Source organism: Streptopelia decaocto (assembly GCF_964273445.1).
Source record: "Streptopelia decaocto genome assembly, chromosome: 1".
NCBI lineage: Eukaryota > Metazoa > Chordata > Aves > Columbiformes > Columbidae > Streptopelia > Streptopelia decaocto.
The window spans coordinates 25,422,854-25,444,126 of NC_138663.1; the positions used below are offsets into that span (position 1 = coordinate 25,422,854).

General features: G+C 39.2%; 1 protein-coding gene across 5 annotated transcripts in view; it reads left to right on the forward strand.

Moving 5' to 3' along the window:
• TSPAN12 (tetraspanin 12) overlaps window positions 1-21,273 on the forward strand; it is a 46,742-nt gene that overhangs the window by 13,517 nt on the left and 11,952 nt on the right. For all 5 annotated transcript variants that reach the window (XM_082076059.1, XM_082076060.1, XM_082076063.1 and 2 more), the window contains 3 exons: window positions 1,352-1,434; window positions 2,077-2,212; window positions 17,446-17,520. In XM_082076059.1, the coding sequence (XP_081932185.1) occupies window positions 1,352-1,434; window positions 2,077-2,212; window positions 17,446-17,520 (294 nt within the window). The remainder of the gene's footprint in view (window positions 1-1,351; window positions 1,435-2,076; window positions 2,213-17,445; window positions 17,521-21,273) is intronic.

Sequence of the window (21,273 nt, forward strand, 5' to 3'; positions counted from 1 at the left end):
AGTGGTGCTTCTGAAGTCTTGAGTCTGCCAGGTTCGGTCCCTGTGCTGCAGGTGGGGTTTAGGTGCCTATGTGACATTGATATTCCTAAATTCATCTTTGGGTTTATACCAGCTGAATTCCCTGAAATAGTTTGATAAGTAAGCAGTGGTGTTAGTAACCCTAACTTTGCCCTGTTCTGTAGAAAAGCTTTGTGGTTCCCTGTTCCTCTTGAAGGAGTTTATAGCTGCATCTCTTACCTTCTGTTTGGGGAGCAGTGCTCTGTCTGTCCTGTGTGTGCAGGAGGAGATGTGCTCTTCGGGCCAGAGAGCATCACAAAGGTGAGGATGATGGCCACTGTTACATGAGTCCTCTCCCAGAAGGAAGGGTGTACTGACTTATCCAGCCTCTGTAATTTTATTATGCTGTGCAAAATACATGGATAAGTACCCTGAAGAGTGCCTTGTCCTCTAGCGGTACCTCTGATACAGCAGCAGAAGAGCTGTCATGGTGTGGCAGGTGTGATCTGACCACATTGTTCACGTTTAGCTTCTCAAGAAAATCAGAGGCCACAGCTTCTACTGGTACATCCCAGGTGTGCTGCAGTGCACAGTGGCTCAGCTGACAGAAATCCAGGTCTGCTGAGGTGCTAGCAATTTTAGGTGGGTTCAGTCTCAGAGGCTTGCTTGCTGTAGGAGGAGTCCTGGTGAAACTGTAGTAGCTTTATGCCACTTAAGTGTCTGGTGGGTTAAGTACCCAGAAGCTTTGATGATCTGGGATTTATGAAGGGCAGTGAGTTTTATTGTCCTTTACGATTCAGGAAACTGAGGCATAGTGTCCATGGTGCGGCTTTATCTGATGAGTGAGAGAACCAGATTCTTCTAAACTTGACCTGTAGATAAATCTCCTGTGTGTCAGTGTATCAGTACTGTTGTATCCATTATGGGGCTTCAGATTATTCTTCACTGGTTACATACCTGAGTAAGGCTTCATGTTTTTTTACAGACTGATGGATATCACCTGTGAGCCTTGAAAGAGTCACAGACTTTAGCAGCATAAAGCCTTCCTGTTGTTTCTGTGGTGCATTGTGCAGTGGTGGGGCTTGAGCCAGCAGTGGCATCACTGAGTGAAAGAGAAGGTATTCCAGGCATCAGTTATGTATACCAGAAGAGAAGATTATTGTCACTGGCTCCATAAACCCCTCGGCATCAAACCAACTCTAAGCATATAGAAGTAGAGTTTTGGGGACAGTATGCTGTTCAGATAAACAAATGCATGAGAGATGTTACTGATGATTTACCCTCTACTTAAATTATGAATCATTTTGCAATTTTTTAAAAATGCATGATAAATAACTTCATCTTTTCTTTTTAGTTGATGTCCATCAGCGTATTAGGTGTTTCTGCTTGGATGAGAGACTACCTGAATAATGTTCTCACTCTGACCGCAGAAACGAGGTAAAGCTTTCCTTCAACCTGTTAATCCGTGTGGGTGATTGATTGTGGTAGATGTCATTCATTCTTATGGCAAGTTTCCTAATTATGATTTCTAGAATTAAGAAGTCTTCAGTTGAGCTAATTGTTTTGTTAAAAGGTGTATTTTTGCAACCATTTCTGGCATCAGTTGAAATTAGAAAAGGGGGAAAGATATGTATTCAGTCTTGTTTTATTTCTGTGCCTTTCTCTTCTGACAGGAACCAATTTTTGGCCCTTTGCCAACATGTAACCATATTATGTTACTGTTTGGTTTTGAATACTTTATTCAGTCCAGAGATTTAGGAATGCTGTTAGTTTTATTACAGCAGTGCTTATGAGCTCTAGTGATGGAACAGGGCCTCATTGTGCTACATACTGTGCAAGTGCAAGACAGGAGATCGCTTTCACCCCAAAGAGATTTCAGATGATGCATTGCTTTCTGGTACCCGAATGTAGCATTTGACTTTAAAACTACATAGAAGAGATTTCTGTGAAACATGTAAGTCACTGGAAATAACACATCTGCTAATCCACTGTTTTTGTTTTAATAGCTATATTATGTTTTTCTTCTGTCATTTTTGTGTGATTAGGCTTTTTTTTTTTTATGGTTCTGATTGGTTTTAGGGTGGAGGAGGCTGTCATTTTGACTTACTTTCCTGTGGTCCACCCAGTCATGATTGCAGTCTGCTGTTTCCTCATCATAGTTGGAATGCTGGGCTACTGCGGAACAGTCAAAAGAAATCTGTTGCTCCTTGTCTGGGTACGTTTCATAACCTCTAAAACGAGCTAACTTCTGCTTTGCTTCAACAGTGTAAGAAAAGTTTTAATCCACAGGCACTAGATAAATACTGATTATTTTTTATTACCGTGTTGAGTTATGATATCAGTGAGGAATTGTAATTGCAGAGCACACAGTAGGAAATAATTTATTGCCTAGACTGCATTATGCTGTGACTGAAAGACAAGCAGTGTCTCATTTGCAAAAATCCACTTCATTTAGTAGAAGAGTTGCTGAAGGGACAAATAACTCAAACTCTTAAGTACTGATAATTATAGGAACCCGAGTCTGAGCGCTCTGAAATAAACCCTTATGCTACCCTTTTGACTCTTGGCTGTGCAACAGCTAAATAACCTAGGCTTTGCTTTATCCCCACGGTTTGTGTGTGTAAAATAACAGCATTTGTAGCTGATGAAAGTGAATTCTGAGTGCATTCAGAAGCTTTACCTTCTCTTATGTGGATGTGGAATTTTGCAGTTGCATTTGGTTGTGAGCAAATTTAAAACTAAATTCGAAGTATCCAGCTTTTTTCTTTCTTTGGAGGCTACATAACTGAGCCAACAGCAGCTGAAAAACGATAGGCTCTGCTGTACAAGGCTTTATGTACCATTTAACTATGGTGAGGCTTTGATTGTCGAAGAAGCCAAATACCTTTTTTGTCTGGAAGTCAGTGAGTTTGAGTACAATAAAAACAAACAAACAAATAACCAAACCCCATCACTGAAGCCAAGCAGTGCCATTACCTGTGTGCTTCTTGGAAGTGTAGCTGGTTCCCTCTGTAGAGTTGGGCTTTGTCTTGTAACGTGATGATGAGCAGGATTCCAAGTAGTCTGTAAGCCTGAGAGAGTGGGAGCAATGGATGTGAAAGAGGTGCATCAGACTTGTCTGCTGTAATTGCAGTAGGAGAAGGTGGATGGGTAAAATCCTTCAGCTCCTGAGAATATTCAGAAGTCTTAAACAAGTAAAGTTGGGCTCCTGCTGTTTTTTTCACTGCAGTGTGTGTTGGCTTCTCCCAAAGTGCCTGTGGTTGCATTTTGCTTGTGAATCTATGAAGGCTTAAGTACATGATATCCGGACCTCACAAATTTTGCACAAAATGACCAATAAAAAAAGTGAGCAGTTGGCTGAGATTTATGCAACCTTCACTTTTATCTAATAGGAAATATTCTAACTGCAGTGAAAACAGTTGGGAAGCTGGGCTGGGGTTTTGTATTAAAATGTCTTTTTTAATTTGAGAGGGTTGGAGTAAGCTTTATTTGAGATATCCAGCTGAAAGTCTGCAGCAGAGGTGTTCTTCAATTACAAGAGAGCAGACACCATTTCTCCTTTTGGGTATTTGTTAAGCCTGTATGCAGTACAAAGGTTGTTGTGTCAAAGCTGTATAGTTAGGAAAGACTCTCATTTAAATCTGAATACTTTATAGTGATATAATAGTCATGCATTTTTTTTATTTCTACACCTTAAACTCGCAATGTTAAATTCAGTGGGAACAAGTTCTGAGTTACTATGTTAGTTATGAGCACTTGTATAAAAATAATGCATTAATGTAATTTTGTGCCCTATGACTATTTATCTAGTAATCTTTCTTAAATACTAGGAAAGGGCTTTGCACATAATTTTGTTTTATGTAAATAGTGAGAGTATTAAGAGATGTTAACCTTACTGTAAGAACTAAGGGCTTAACAAGTTTATGAGATTATTTTCATAAAGTGTTTATTTTATAGTGGTGATAGCTTTTAATGTGAATTAAAATTAATTAAAAGGCAAAAGCAACTGTATGATATAGACCAATGCTACACAGTATCTGAAAAAAAGTTGTTATTTTTGGTATAAGCCTTGAAAAAATTTATAACCAATTAAAAAGAAAAAAGTTAAAACTGGCTTTGGCATTCAGTTTATTTAAACTGCCAGTGAAAAGAAGAAATCTTTTATAGCATTTAATTCCATCTAGACATAATTCAAAGTGTGTTTAGGCAGTCAAATTATACCAAATCAAAACAAGGCATTTCTATCATTTTAAGTTGCAATATTTCATTTTCAGGAGCCTGAGAATTTGCTTTTGCTAAGCACACTGAAAATCAAAACTAAATGATATCTTCCTAAATATGTCACTGTCTCTGATTAATCGTTAAATGAATGCAGTTGTGTTACACCACATAAATATGCAGACCTACGTCAATGCTTCATTCATCAGACTAATTAGAAAAGTGATGGATCAACAAAATGAGCTTTTGTACAACCAGATGAACTAAAAGAAAAGAACCTTCATGTAAAACATTAACACTCTCTTCAATCATGCTTTTAATCTTCTTATTGAAGTACATGAACAGCCATAATGATGGCATGCAGAGATGTTTGGATACATATCTTGACAGTCCTGGCAGCATGCTAATGTTGCTAATTGAATTGTGTTTTAAAAAAAAAATCTAATAAAGCATAAGGACCATAAAATATATGTATTATGGTGTTAGATATTTTAATAAAACTGAATACATAGCTATTTTCGTTTATTTTTAAAATTTTATCTTTCACTTAAATGTTTGAAACCTTCCCAGCTTCGCATAAATATAAATTGAACTAATATTTACTCGACTTAATAGTAAGAACATATAACACCTCAGTCTTCTCAGGTGCATTCTCTGGATTATTTATAGAACCAGCATTTTAAAGCTACAATTGTTTAATTTTAATTGCTTCAGGAATGCATAGTCCTGAAGGCTAGTTGGTGTAAAGAGCCTATGTGTACCCTAAGTGTCTGTAATATAATTTTGTTTTGTGTCGTGAATGACCGATGTCCTCATGTAGAAGTGGCAGTGATGCCAGCCTCAATCTGGACTCCTTCAAGTCATTGAATTGAGTGTATTGAAAGTCCAAGGATGAGAAACTAGAGTGCAGGTTTTATGGTGCTTGTTAGTTTTTCAAGCAAGATTATTTAGTTTATTTTTTTCGAATCCAGAACCATCCTTTGCCTCTTTTGAGGCTCTGTACATTTTTGGATTGTTTTTAAAGTATGTTGTGCATATAGACTAACTAGGAAAACAAACAAACAAACAAACAAAAAAAACCCAACAAAAAACACCAAACAAAAAAACCACAAACACCCAAACCCACCCACAACCAACAAAAAAACCACCAAACAAGTAAAAAAAAAAGCCAACAAAATCAACCAAACCAAAACACACACACAAAAAAACAAAAAAAACCACAAAAGCACACACCAAACAAACACAAACGAACAAACCAAAAACCACAAAACCAACAAGAAGAAAACACATGTATATTCTTTAAGAATAGTAACCTTAGGGGTGTGTGAATTGCTTTGAAGACAAGAAGACTAAATTCTGTTGCTTGACAAGAGGAGCCGCATGAAAATCCCACTGGAAAATATTTTCCTGGCTGGAGTTTTCATTGCAAATTCTGGCATTTATAATTATGAGTTTTTGGTAATTATAGCATTCAAACAGCCCAGGATTCAAATTTGTCTGCATATGTTTTCACAAAGGGGAGAAGTGTTAGAAATATTTGATGGTCAATAGGACAAATCCTTTTACTGATTTATTTATTTATTTATTTATTTTTTCATGAGGTTGGCAGAGAAGTAAATATTCCTTAGAGCTAAACTTCGTTAGACCCTGTTGGTGTGTGGTCAGACAGCTTGTTAATTCAGTTATGGCAGAACCTGGTTGTAAATTAGGACTTGCCAGACTAAATTGTCTGTTGAGTTGAAACACAACTGGACAAAGCATTATTAAAATAAACTGATTTTTTCTTTAAGAGCAGGTATATATTTTGTAAAGAACAATTTGAAATGGTGCTATCTTTTGGTTGAAAGGGTTAAATTGGAGACATGTGAAAAATCCAAGGTGACTGTGGCTGTTCCATGTCAGTTGTTCCCAGCCAGCAAAAGGTGATGTTGGCGACAGTGGTTTTTGTATGTCCATCTGAACAATTACTGGGAACCAGTGACTGTGTCACCACTTGGGGCAGATTCTTCTATCCCTCTCTGTGGATGCACAGGTGATAGGGATGATTAAGTTCAGGTGAATGCTATGTTGCAAGATACCAGTTTTAACTGCTAATGTCTGCCTGGAAGGGGCTCTGTGGGAAATATCAGCCACTCTGCAGCACTTGCGGCTACAGTTTGCCTGAATTAGTATGAGAGTTTAGTAATAATTATTTTTTTGTCCTTTTTTTTTTGTGTGTATGTGTGGCAGCATGTATGTCTGCAATAATACATAATATAGGTTGTTTTGTAATACTACAGGATATTTGTTCTAACCCATGTGGACTCTTCCTGCAGACACAGCAGGTCTAATACCTTGTACTAACACAAGTATTTCTTCATTATTATCTACCAAGTATTGAAAGGGAAGAAATAACTGACAAATATACTTGGTGTATACCCGTTCAATTTAGAATTAGGCAGGACAGAGGCTGAGTTCATTTGCGTATTTTGCGCCTGTTATCACCATCTCATTTATGAATGTGATATGAGCAGGAGAAAAACAGATTCACAAGACTGGTTGGCCTGCCTTGTTGGAACATGGGTTTAAGTGGGTTTATAATACTGTGGTATAGGTTTGATGAGAAGCCAGTACTAAAACTCAAATTCAGATATTCAATGGGTAAGGGGTTGGATATTGGATTGTGAAGTGCTGCTTGTTTGATGTTGTGTTTGTAAGAGAAAATACACTTAAAGTTCACCAGTTTGTATTATACTCCAGTAGTTTCAGATATGAGCAACTTTCTCAAGAAAATAAATATAGAAGTATTTTTTTTCTTTATGTATTTCTAACTTGCAATTCAAAGGTGAGCTGCTTGAGTTCATGCCTGTACTAATCATTATTAGACATTTTTTTGCCTTGAAATGGAGTAGAGGGTAAACTCCTTTCCTGTTCAGATCAGGGCTTTTAAGGTTCAAACTAATTGTTGGATTTTGAGATGGGTGTTGGTAATGCCACAGGGTCACCAGAGAGCAAAGCTGGGCTTTGCAGGAGCAAGTGCACTCTGCAGGGCTCCCAGTACGGTGGAGTGGATTATGTTGGTCCTGCGGTCCACTGCCAACCTCTCGTCTGCCTAAGCATGAAATGCATTTTGTTGACCTTGTCTTCTCCAGCGTAAATATGCAGTGCTGTGTATGTACTTAGAAGACTTCTTCAAAAGCAAGTGCTTTGAAACAGAGCCTAGTATCCCTAAGAAGGAGAGGAAGTTTACAGAAGAGAGATACAAGTTGCTTCACGCTGTGGGTTGTTGGGAGGCACTTTGAGCTGAAGGGCATTGCCTGCTCAGCAAACCGCAGGAGCAGCTGCATATTTGAGCAGCGTTGGAGGGAGAAGAGTTGGGGTGGAGGAGCACGACAGGAATTGAGCTGGTGGGAGTGTCCAGGTCTTCTTGCAAATGCTTGGCTTAAATCCAAATGTTTGCTGTGCTCACGGTGATGATCAGCTTCCCTCACCCTGGCAGCTGCCTTGGACACACAGCTGTGTTGTAACAGGCCAGAAGCAGCACTGTCCTGCTTGGTGCTGTTATCTGGCGGTTCCAAGTAACAACTGTCCAGCCCCTTGAGAGCTATTCAGAGAAACGTCTTTGACAAGGTTGGACAGTGCAGTTATGATGCCATCAATTAAAATGGTGACATGACGTGTTTTTTGTGGGCTTTTTTGCATACTTCTGCAACAGTAAAGAGCCACTTGATCAGCTTTTTGGAAAAAGGTATAGTGCAAAGTTAAAAGGTAAATATCAGTTGACAGTAGCCATTTCATGGTTCCAGTATGAAACATGCTGACTGGACTTTTGTGACACACTTTTCACTGCATGTTGTACTTTCACGCTCACATGATGGGGGTGACTACTCTGCATGCGCTTGAGATGCATGTCCTGAGTAGTGGTTTTACTAGGCGCCACCTCATGATGCAAAACTTTTGGAGCAAGCCTTGTTTCTGGTATCTTCCTTTTTTTCCAGTTTTCCCCCATTCCCACTTGTTACACTGTTAATATTGCATCCTCTCTCCAAGTTCCTGAGAGTCATGGATGCCCAGGGCAGTAGTAAAGACTGAAGTGGTACCAGAGCTGAAAAAAATCCCTGGAAGGGTACTCCCTGGTGAATAGAGGAGGGGAGTTAGTAATAGAAAGGTTGTTGAAGTGGAATGATGGAAGTGGTACCAGGAAGCTATTGAAAGGACAGGGACTGATGTGACATAGGTTCAGGGGACTGGGGTTTGTGATGCTAGAGAGCTGTGTGTGACACCAGGATGAGGATAAGGGATGCATCTTGACTGAGAAGATGGGCAGCTGCTGAGATGATGTGTGGTCTTGCTGCCAAAGTGCTGTGCTTTTTTTTCCCTCTGTCCTCCTCAGCTCCTCTTCTCTCCTTGCTTGTTTGCCCAGTTTGGGTTTTTTTGGTATGTTTTTTTCTTTTTTGAGGGGGAGGGGGGGCACGCTCATGTGTGTTGTTTCTGTTTGTTTGTTTTTTTGTTTTGTTTTTTTTTCTGCACTGAAAGAAATAGGGAACAGGAGAGTCCCTGAGAGGAGGGAAGGAATAAGTGAGTAAACAGACCCTCAAAGTCCAGCCAGAGCTCTGTGTCTGGTCTGAAATGCAGCCCAGCCCCACCAGTGGGACATGCCTTGATGCTGTGGTTCAACTGCATTCTTGTTGCCACAAACTGAGTATGGAGTGGGTGTTTGGTCAGGTAAATGCATCTTTTTTTTGTGCCTGATCTTGCCCTTATGACTAATAAACCACAGAGACACTTTACTGTGTGTGTGCACAGGGGCTGCAGTATGGGTTTTGTACCCGAGAAGAACACTTTTCCACTCAAAATTGTGAATGTCTGAAGTGTTTTGGGGACATTTTGAGGCAGAGTTATTGTGTGTATCATTACTGAATTGGATTTTCTTGACCAAAGAAGCATTTTTATAGTGTTTAATTTCCTTAGTAGGGGGTAGGCAGATGAAGGTGGCTGTGTTTCAAAAATCTGTGTGGAATGAGAAACCTTAGTTTCTCCTATAAATCCTATGAAATAAGCAGAGAAGAAGGGTGAAGGGAATATCATAAGCCCTGGGGAAATTGTGGTCTAACATCTATTTTTACCTGTGTCCTGTGCAGTACTTTACCATGACCTTGCAGCGACCCATATTCCTTGGAGTTCAGTGACTTGAGGTAGTTGAACCTTGGGCAAATAAATCCTAATAATTGTCTGAAGTGTGCATTTACTTATTTCCAAAGTAATACATGTTTCCTTTTATAAGCAAAGATTAACCATTAAAATAAAAAATTTAAAACCAATCATTAATATCTCACAGAAGAATTGAAGCTGGGAAAAAAGTTCTAACTATTCATAAATAATTTTTAGTTTTTCAAACGAACTTGAACACATACCTTAGAAAACTAAAATGTTCATTGCCATAAAAAAAGTTGATTAAGAAAATTACTTAAAGGTTTTTGAAAAAGTGGTAACTTTATATAAAACTTGGACTTTGCAAAGGTCACAGGCTTTAAGACGTTTCGATAAAATGTTGTGATCTGGGAAACCAAATCTAAAATAACAGAGATATTTGATAAATTTGCAGTGGAATGTATGTATTTTGAAGCACTGGATGGCATTCAGTAGCTAACGTTGTTAAGGTGGTGGTTTCAGCCCATTTTCTTGTTGACTTGTGCCTGCATCTCTCAAATTTCTGCATTGTCAAGTGAGTAAACCAATTTTTAAATCAAAATGATAAATGAACTGTTAATCCCTTCAGGGCAGGGCCGAGAGAGCTGGGGAGGGATGAAGGGGGGGCAGGGGAAAGTTTGTGCTGCTTGAGTGGATAAACAAGAGGATTTTGGTTTTCTGTGCAGCTTGTCTGACTCCATTTAATGAGTTTTTGCTTTGTTTTTAAAAAGTATAACTAGATTAATAATCAAAATAACCTTGTTCTTAAACTGTAACAAAAGTAAAGGGAACCATAGCTTGTAACTTACTGAAGGAGGGAGGACTTTTTATTAGGTTTTGCACAGAAAGAGTCTGGTTCCCATTGGTGATGCAGCAGTGGTGGTCATCTGATGTTTCTCAGGGTGCAGACAGATGTCTGGATGGCTCGTGTCTCAGGAGAACAAGGCTGATGGTCTCAGGCTGTTAGCCATTGGGAAATACTATGCATAACCCTCTGAAAATCTTCTGGCACCTCTTTTACATACCATATACTCTAGTCTTTTAGAGATTCCTGTAAGGTTTAATTCTGCAGCTGCCTTACCCTTGGAGTCTCCTTCAGCCCCTGCCCTTCACTCCCAGAGCTTTCCTTACTTCTCTTGCCATATGGACCATGTTGCCCAGAAAGGTGGTGTGAGCACAAGCCAGCAAGTTTGAGGAGGCTGGACTTGTTGATCAGCTACTCTTCATTTGCTCTGACATAAGATTTGTGGTTTTTCTTGAGTCTGAGGGGAGGAAAAAAAAAGTAGTTTTAGATCTTCTGGGAGTAAATAGAAACTTTTGGGAGGAGAGTGGTAAAGCTTGAAAAAATTAAGTGAAATACAGAGCATATGAATGATGATTCATTAATAAGTACACTGATCCTTCAAAGAAAGGGACATTTGCTCAAAAATTGAAGGATTCCTACAGTCTTATAGATCGGATGCTCCAAAAGCTGCAACATCCCCCATGCTATCACTTTTCGTCACCATGTTGCAACCCCTGACTCCAGTCATTAGCTCCTGCCTGCCAGTGCCATTTACTTTCACATACAGAATGCTCTTTTGCTTTCTCACTGTCTGGCAATGAGCTTAAGTAGCTGCCAATATTTTGAGTACATTGTGTGATGGGATAGATTTGTTCTCTAGGGTTGAATTTAGTAGACTATGAAGCCTTTTCAGGTTTTCTAGGATGACAGTAGTTAACTGGGAAGCTGTCAGAATGGATGAAATAGGGTCCTACTCCCAGTAACAGGAGCAACGTGCAGCATGCTGACCAAAAGGTCTGAGGGAGGAAAAAGATGAATTAAGCCACTCTTGTGCCTTTCTCGTTCTGATGAAATTTGAGTTGCTGCAGAACCCTGTCTCAGTTTGTGTTTTTGTGAGCTGCCTAGACTCTTGCTTCCAGATCACGCTTCCAAACTGCAAACAAAATGATCATTCCATGTTTGGTATGAGCAGGATCATGAGAGCATGACTGGGCATGTGCCCAGATCTCTGATTCTCCATATGTGTGGGCTAATCACCCACTGATTTTACAGGTTATAGTGACTGAGTAGTGGTGAGGCATTCTGTAGGTCCAGGGAAGGGGTTGAGTTTCCATCCTTGGAGGTATTTGAAGATGTGTAGATGTGGTGCTTCAGGGACATGGTTTAGTGGTAGACTTGTCAGTGTTTGGTTTATGATTGGACCTTAAAGGTCTTTTCCAGCCTAAATTATTCTATGATTCTGTAGGTCATTGCTCAAATAAATCACTAAAACCAGCAAAAACCCCATGTGGTACCACTTCAGGAACATAGTTGGGTATTCATGCCTTTGTAATATGGCTGCCCTTACCTGCCTGGGCTGCTTTGCACCAGAGGGCCGTAGTGACTTGTTGGTCACTGAGTACCCCAAGTCACCAAATTTCTGTGAGGTTTCCTGCTTGTAGCTTCATTTCTGGCATAATTCTCACACTGGGGTTTGGAAGGGCATCCTCAGAGCACAGTCAGGTGGCTTTTGTTTCTGTGCCAGTGGGATTATCGCAGTGGCTGATAATAGGGCACGTGATATTCAGTGCAGTAGTCAAGGCAACGTGAAGGAGACTACTGCAGGACAATAGAGTTTTAACTGTAGTTTTCCTTTGCTAAATGTAATTAGAATTTAATATTTGCAGTGTCAAAAAATATCTGGAAAACTCCGTTTTCTGGAAATAATTTGTAGAAGGGCATTTAAAATGGCAAGTGGGGTAGGAGGAGCGGCAAAATTTTTACAAACTCCATCCATATACTGTGTTTTCCAAAGTGCCAGTTTTTCCACTGTCTTTTTGCCATATTTGTAACAGAAACAGAAGGTTATTTTTCACCAATTCTTTTCATCTGTCGCCTGAAAAGTGTAGACAAATTATATTACTAAGTCAGTCATTGCAGGAATTGGTGGCAAATTCAAGACAAACAAAACAATCTCTAGAACTACAATAAGAGTTTTGTATTACATCTCTGCAAAAAAACACAAAACGTGCTTCATGTTTTATATCCTTCCCTGCCTACAATTGCAAAAGAAAAATCCTGTTCTCTGCAGGATAGGAAGCCATGAGGGACAGATTTATGTTGAGAGACACTTCATATGTGTGCTGTTCACCCTTACTCTCTGAACAAAATGGGAATTGTTGGAACAAACAGCTTTTAAACAAATGCAAAATATCTTAGTTTCAGTAATAGTTATTTCGTGCTTGCGTTTGCTATTCTTATTTGTGTTTGTATCTAAATGGTTGAGATGATCAAGAAAGAAATGTGTTCCTGTAATCTGTTTGGTGGTTGTCATTCGCTTAGTTTGGTAGAACAAATAGAATGGCAAAAAACCTGTCATAATTAAATTAGGATAAATTAATTCTGTAGTTCCGATTTTAGCCTTACATAGAGATAAAGGAAGACGTTTTGGGCACATGCCAGAGTATATATGCTCCATATATGGAGCGCTGGCATATGTGTAGCTTGTGCCCTCTTATGGGATGCCACTGAGGTGTGCAGGAATTTTATTCAGACTAAAACTTTTCATTGTATTTACAGAGTCCATACAGATATTTCTAAAAGTAGTTTTGAATTATTTTGATTTTTAAATGCGTATTTGAAAATACCATGAACCTTTCTAGTGCTTTATGAGGTTCTGATAGCACAAAACCTATTACTTCAATCTTAGTCTTCATTTTTGATTTCTTTTTTTCCTGTATTTGATTATTTGCTTGATGGTTATCTCCATTCTGTGGTTGAATTCTATCATCATTGGGTTTCCATTTGGTATATTCCACTATGCCACCATCTTTTCTGTCTTGTATGTCAGTTCCCTGTAGAAGTGGACTTATGGTTGTCTGACTTGCACCAGGGCCAGACCTCTCTGGAGGCTGTTGTGATTTGTAGCCTCTGAGTGTGATCTCTGCACTAGCAGGTACCATCCATTGTGGTGGGTTTCTGTGCTGTTGATGTGTGTGGTTTCTGCATCGGAGGTTTCGGGGCGAGATGAGGATGTTGACTGTGGTGCCATTTACATCTGTACTGCATGAGGGGCATGAAGGGTATTCCAGAAGAACAGAGTCTGGTTATTACGTAGGGAATATCTTTAATATCTTTCCTTTGCCTTTCATCCCTCTGTCTTTTCTACATTTCTCTGAAAGTTGTTCTCACAGTAATAACTTTGTTTCTGTTCTCACTTCTTTCCTGTTTACTCTCTTGCACAAGAAGGGAAGGGAACAGGATTCTGCTCAACTCCAGTCCCTAGTTCCTTCACCTCCATTTCAGGGCTGATGTGCTGGAAAAATACAGTTGTTTAAGCCTCTGCAGGCTGTTAGTGCTGCAGCTCTGTGCTCTGGGGAGGGAGCCACGCACACATACCCATCTGTTGCTGCCGAAAATAATCCAGGGGCTTGTGCAAGGCTCCAGGTATTAGAGGAGATGCTTCTGTTGGAAAGCTGCTGCCTGCCTGCCTTCCTCCCCTGTGGCCAGCGGTGGTGGTGAGCAGGCTTAATGAGGAGGTTGCAGGAGAACCAGTTCCTGCTAATTGACAACATCCATTTGACACTGCAGGGATGCTGAAGTTTAGGATCTCGGCCATATGTGTCTGTGACTTAGTGAGGAGCAGTAAATGTCGACTGCATTTTTTTTTTTTAATTGGCAAATATTTTTACATTGATTTGTTACTCTCAAAAGAGTGTTCTCTACCAGCATTTCAGTCATTCACAGTTTCTCTCAAGGAACCAACATTTTAACTTTTTCACATCCTTGCTGGAGGAAATCCTTCAGTGAACCTGACTCTGTGGGGTTTGCTACAGGGTGAAGGCACCACTTCAGTTTTTCACTTTGCGTAGTCTGACTAGTGAATGACAGTGATTAGCAATTGCCTACAGAGGTGTTAAAAGTCTGTGGGATTTGCCATGTAAAAGGTTTCTAGTTCTTGAAGTGATTGTGGCTATGCATTAAATACTTATATGCTTATAGATTTTGTTATTTTATGATAACCTGCAGGTATCTTTGCAAATCTGCTTTCTCCCTTCTGTGCCTGCCTCTATCCTACCTTCTCCCTGCCAAAACAAACAAACAAAACCCACAACCAAACAAGACCTAAACAAACAAACAAAAACAATAGCATAAAATAGCAATAGCCAAGAGTGCTTTGAAGGAGATGTGCTGTAGAAGGTAATATGAGCAACCAGCTGGTGTGGTTTTGAGCATGATGCACAACGGTGTTCCTCAGAGAGTTAGTCTCCTTTACAAAATGTAGGCAATCAGCTCCTAAGAAGAAATATTAAGTCTTGCTTCAAAACCAAGTCCCTATTTCTGGCAAAAAGCAGAAGTGTGTAAATGCAAGAAGATGCATTTGGCATTCAGACTCCTGTGGGAATTTAATTGGGGACAAGAAATAAGCATTGAAGCCAATAATAATTTCTGTATTTGGAAGATCGAAATTAAGGGTAATAAATTTAAATAATGGTTAGAGGGTTGTTTGTTTTTTTTTTTTTTTTTCCCCACACAACTTACATAAGAACTATTTGTTTTGCAAACCATTGCATTTAGAGAGAGGTATAATATTTCTCTTCAATAGCAGGGTGAAACTGAAGCTCCTGTGTGCGAGTTTGGTGTCCCTGCAGTTGCTCAGTTCTTAGCATGTGCTTTCTGTCTTTTCTTGTCTTTTGCCTTAGGGATAGAAGATGTGCTTTCTCAGGACAGAAGGCTTGATTTTTGCAGTGTCCTGAAGTGTCCAGATGTAGCTAGAGTCAGGACTGCTCAATTCCTCACAGACCCAGAAGTGGTTTATGTGTGAATCTGGCTAAACAGTTTTCTATCCCAGACTGTATTCAGTAACTGGATAAAATCTTGGGTTTGGCTTTTCTGTCTTCAACTGCTACCAGAAATTTTCTTAACTGTATGCTGACAGAAATGAGAAAGTTTCAGCATTAACGTTGGTGAAGGAATGTTACATGGAACTGCAAATTAAGAGTTTTCCAGAGCATGCCACACATACACCCCCAGATGTATTGCCTTCACCATCATCAGTAAGTTTTGTGTAAGATTTGGGGATAGCAGGCAGTCCCAGCATTGTTATTCAGTTAGAGTATAAAACCACTGAAATTTTCTTAGACAACTGAGAACTCAAGTTTGTTTTTAACCATAATGTCCTTAAACATTTTTTGCGTGACTTAAAAGAGCTAAAACGTGGCAGTCTTTCCCTCTTTTGAAGGGAAAACTTTGCAAAGGAGATTTCCATGTTTTTTTTAAGATCCCTTTGCATAACTTGCAGGCACTACAGTGATAGTGAATACATTGTCTAGAAGCTCATGAATTTATTTTTTAGAGAAAGCATCATTTTTCATATAAGATGCAGCTCAGACTTTTATCCTCTTTAGACCTTTAAAGGATGGGTATGTTGGTTATTGAAGGCCTGTACTGGAGCTCTGCGTGCACTGACAATATTGATTTGTAAGGATACGTGATGTGTTGTTCAGCTGTAATGATTGTGAAGATGCAATGTAACGTGGTGGAGACCCGTAAAACAGGACCTCTTCTTTTGACACCATCTTTATTGAACAGATCTTTGTGGGCGGGAGGGTGCAAGTTTCTCTTGAAAATTAACATGCATATTTTTTACATGCACATCTTTAATTTGGCCGTTTGTGTCTAGAAACCTAATTCAGGGAGTTAGATTTGGTCAGCAAGTAGAAGTAAAGGCAAGATGCTGTTTAGTAGCTACCAAGGTGTCTGTGAATTTCTCAGTTCCAGATTGAGTGAATGAAAAAGATCCGTGTATATGACTATTAAATCCTAAAACTTGCAGATTTATATTCTCTGTTTTAAATAATACAGCTTATTGATCTTTCAACAAAAAAAAAACCCCAACCAACCAAAAAATCAGTTGCCCCCAGTACATGTGTGGGTTTTTTTGTTTGTTTTGCTTGTTTGTTTGTTTGTTTTTTTTAAATACCTGTCCTAAATACATCCTAGAAATACATGCCAAAAGGCTTCTAATTTAGTCATTTATCCTGCTAATGGAATTATATATTTATTATATTTTTTTATATTGTGACAGTGTTTCTTTGATCTCCAAATAAAATTAAAATCCATGAAGACTGTAATTTCAAGTCTTATGTACTGAAAACAAGGGGGACTTGAACTCAAGAATGAATGGAACTGTGCCTTTGCTTTAAATAAAATATAAATTGTTAAATAGAAGACACCAGTTAAACAGTCTTAATTTCCATGCTGCATTGCTCTGCAGTTCAAGTAAGATTTGTTGAAGCTATACAGAATGTAGTCCCACTCTTTTTAATTGTAGTGACCAGGTTTAACTGTCACTACCAAGCCCTCTACAGCTTCTACAGTTATATACATATTTTCTATTTTTAAATAGTTCAAGGGTTAGATCTTGTAACAGACAAAGGTATTTCAATCCATCTCAATAAACTTTTGTACATTGGCACTTAGGGACATGGTTTAGTGGTGGTGGACTTGGTTACGTTTATGGTTGGACTCAATGATCTTAAAGGTTTTTTCCAACGTAAGTGGTTTTGTGATTCTACTTATGCCTGGACTCAAATACCTACAAATTGATAAGAACATAGCTTTCAAGTGCCTTGTTTGGTTTCATCTTGTGAATAGTCTTTTTTTTTTATTCTGTTTTCCTTCGACTTTTTGGCTATTAGCATAATCTGGGCATGTTGCTTGAATGGATAGAACTGAACAAAACGATATTTCTTTTTTTCACATATATGAGAGAAAAAAGACTGTCCTCTTTGTGAGTGCTTTAGCATAATATGTAATGATAGCCTTGTACTCTGGGGCAATAAGGAAATGAATTTGTTTTCTGATGGTAATGTTCATATGATTCATGTTAAGTGAGTAAGAAATGCCACGACTTAAAATTTTAGAAAGTTTGCTGCATACAAAAATGTATTTCAGATTCCTTGTCTTCAGTCATGTGAAAAGTTAATGATGTTTTGAGATGTCCCTTAATATTTTCAAGTCTCTTTTTTTTGAGGTTAGCCTGGATGAAATAACCAAGACTGTTCTGTTTTCTGCAGTACTTTGGAAGCTTGCTTGTTATATTCTGTGTTGAACTGGCCTGTGGTGTTTGGACCTACGAGCAGGAAATTACGGTGAGTCAGAAAAGGAGGCTGCATTTTTCAACAGAAAAAAAAACAGATTTCCATTGGCTAGCTGTTTTCTAATTGCTGTAGTGTTTATCTTTGTTCATGGTTCTGACAGCCTAATTTCATGTGACTGCCTTTTTTTATAAATCAGAGAGTTTTTCTGGGAAAGCTTGTCTGCCTGGAAGATGCTCTCTGGGTTTCTCCCTACCTCCTCTATATTTGAGACCCAAATCCTGCAGCCCCACATTTAAGGACTTTATTTTTAGTTAATTCTTGCTGGGCAGGTTCTTATTGAAGGCAATGGATGAACAAAGGAGATGTGAGCATTTGAAAGGATTTTGCCCTCAAAGTTCCTCATGTTTTAAAGAGTTATAGCTGAGTGTACTACATTGTAAACAGACAGTGTGCTCTTTCGATAGGGACTTGCTGTCTGCTGAAATCTTCATGCTGCCTCCACAAGCTATAAGTGCTGGTTTTAAGCAAGCATGTCTTGGCTATAAAACACTCCTCTGTAAACTTGTGGAGAGGTTTTGTCTCTGTCTAGTTTTTATAGCTATGCCAATCTGTAATTTTCAAACTGAAGACTTGTAACCGTCATACAAGAAAAGGGTTAAGTGTTGAGCAGAAATTAAACTGAAATGTTATTCTTCTGGCTCCTATAACCTTCTGTTTTGTACTCAGTCTGGTACATTTTTATGAATAGGGGGACAGATATTTTCTTTAAGCTGCCAAGATATGTCCAATATACTGATATTTCCACCAGCATATATCAGTTTCATTGCAGTAAGATGGGAGGCAACCTTCTTGGTATTTAGACAGTACTGGGACCAAAAGAATTACTGGCAGATTTGAAGTCTGAAGTTACGTGGCAGCATTTTGCATCAGCAGCATTCATTCCCTTGTGGTACGGATTCCAGAGGGGTTTTCTAATATAGGAGCGATTAAGGCTATCCCTTTACTTTAAATGTCAGCTTACACTGATGCATTTTAAAATTGGGAATGTGGACAAGTGACATGCTTCATCCTGTGGGCACAGCTGCCCTCTGCGGGGGTTTTGCTGAGGATGACGGTTATAACTAACATCCATCTCTCCACAGAAATCTTGTCAGTGGAAGCTGCCTGAAATAGCACAACCTTCAGTGCACTGTGTAATACATGCCTTCTCCAGCCTTCGCTATTCAGTTAAAAACCTGAAGTTACGGCTTGTTTTAGTGTAACTCCCAAGCTTTCAGTTACCTGCTATGCTACTGAAACCCAAACCTGGTACAGTTTGATAAAAACTGGCATAGCCCTACTATATGTGAAGGCACGGGTGATGCTGCTTCCCTCCGGAAAAAACGTGGCTGTCCCTGCACCCCTTTGCCAAAAGAAGCAGAGCTCCATGTTTGCACCTTCTGCAATGGGTCACAGTGAACCCAGATACTCCACAGTCCTTCAGTTCTTCCTTTCTCCCAGGTGTTTGAGTATATGAACATGAGCATGCAAACAGAATGGAAAAAAAAATATCTTCAGCAACTGCTTTTCTCTTTTTATCTCTTTTCTTCTCTGCCCCCGCCACCCGGTTTTGTTTTCTCTTTTCCATCTGATTTCCTCTTCTGCTTCCCTTTGTCCTAACACTACTGGTCTTCATGTGATGAGGTGGGCGAGACTCAGTTTTCTTGTTGCTGAGACCCGTAGGGCATGTGGCAGTCTGGAAGAGCACAGGGTTTTTTTCAGTGGTTCTTTCATACCTGTGCAGATCGCTTCCCTAGAGCATGCTTTCTCCTACTCTGCTTGATAAAGATAAGAGGACTCCCTCTTATACCCACAGGGGTGACTTGATGTCATGTTGGTTTCAGCATAGCATGAAATCACTTGAGCCCCTGGTGGGTGTTAGGGAATCAGTTGACTAATGTTACTGTAGGTGGGTGGGTGATGTTGTCAAAAATGTCACTGAGGCATAATCGCCTCTGCTAATCCAGTATGGGCTCTCCTTGGCACGTGGACAAGTTGCTGTAAGAGTCCTTGTATAAACAGTTTTCCTTCCAGCTCATGATAGCTCTCAGCATGAAGTGTGCCTCATGACTAATTTATTGCACGCACAAGACTGAACAGCCAGTGTGGGTTCTTGGCTTACTTGGGCATTGGTCGGGCCTTGATACTCGTTAGAAAAATGATAATGAATAAGTAGATCTCAATGGCAATCTGAGCTTTACAAAATGTATGCTAAAATCAAACCACCATCTCTAGTTTTTGTTTGTCTAAGCGCTACAGAAAAGTGTTGGTCAAACAAATGCCCCTCAGTGTCATGTTTTATTGTGCATTACTGCACACATGAGCTGACGGGAAGCTATTTAGTAGATGCCTTGATGTCCTTAGTTTGACACGTTGGCGTTCTCGGAGCAGTCAGACACACAGATTCCGATGTCCTTCCTTAGCTACAGAATTCAAATTGCCTTCCTACAGAGGGGCTTAGTTTGTTTTGACTTGCTTTTAATTTTCCTTTCTTACTTCTTGATTTTTTTTTTCCTGCTTTCCATTGTTTTCATAAAGAAGTTGGACATCTTGTGTTACGTGCATAACCTTGGACTGTATTCAACTCAAATAAGATAATAAAAAAATAGTCTAGCAAATATGAGCTTAATTGTAGCGATATCAACTATTACCCAAAGAAAGCAGAGTGCTAACTTCCAACGCAATGGAAGGAGAAATGCATTGAGTACAAAACCAAATTATTTTATTATAGTGACTAGTGTAAGTGTTTGTTGTAGAAATATTAAGTGATATTGTTTTCAAGTATTTTTAGTATTCCACTGCTAACGTATTTTTCACGTGGACAATTGTAAGTTCAGTGCTTTACAGCTTAAGAAATAAAAGTTCTGTTAAGTGAAAGATGTGCAAAATTTATGGGATTCTATTAATATGTTCGTGATATATGAAGCTTTACCAGGGCATCAAAAATGTGGTGTAACTTAACAGCCATAATGAAACATTACCAAATGTTCTTATTTGGATTACGGGGTCGGTTGGGCAGTGATTGTCCCTATATTTTTGTAGAGCCTCTAGCACAACAAAGATCAAGGCTCCTTGGGAAGTATTGTCATATTTTTTTCTTAGATAATATTTATTGCTGATTTGCAGAATGGCCTGACTGCTCGCTTTCAATTGAATGGGAGGGCTGACTCACAGCTGCTAGAGGAGCTGGGCTTCCCCACCCTCAAAATGAAAGCTGTTATTGCAATTGTGATTTTGCTCACCATGACTGTTAAGGCTAATGGGAACAAGGCAAAATGCAGCATGAATGGTATGTGTGCCTGGAAGGGTGACTGCAAAGTCTCCAGCTCCTTATTGTAGTTTGGTGCACTGAAATTTGTGCTGCTGAACAGAAGTTTGTCTCTTATCTTCAATGCTAACTGTGTTATGATGGGCGCCATAGCACTTGTTTCTCTTGTTTCTAACAAATTACTGATTGAGAGTCATAGTCTGACAATAGAGAGCACCAGCTCCTCACTTCTGAGTAGTCAATTTGAAAGAAAAATACTTCTAAGAATCCTTTCAGAATAAAAGATATACAAGGCCACAATTGTGTGTGAAGAAAAAAGTTCAGAGGGTCTCATTGTCTAAACTCTTTTTGTTACCATTTTTGAGCAAGATACTGAAATCGCATACATTCAAGATACCTTCAGACAAAGCCAGAAAGCCACTGAAAAGACTCTCAGGGTAGAATTAATCTAAGTTGATTTTATATATTTAGAAGTTAGGTGTTTAAATCTAAGTTCG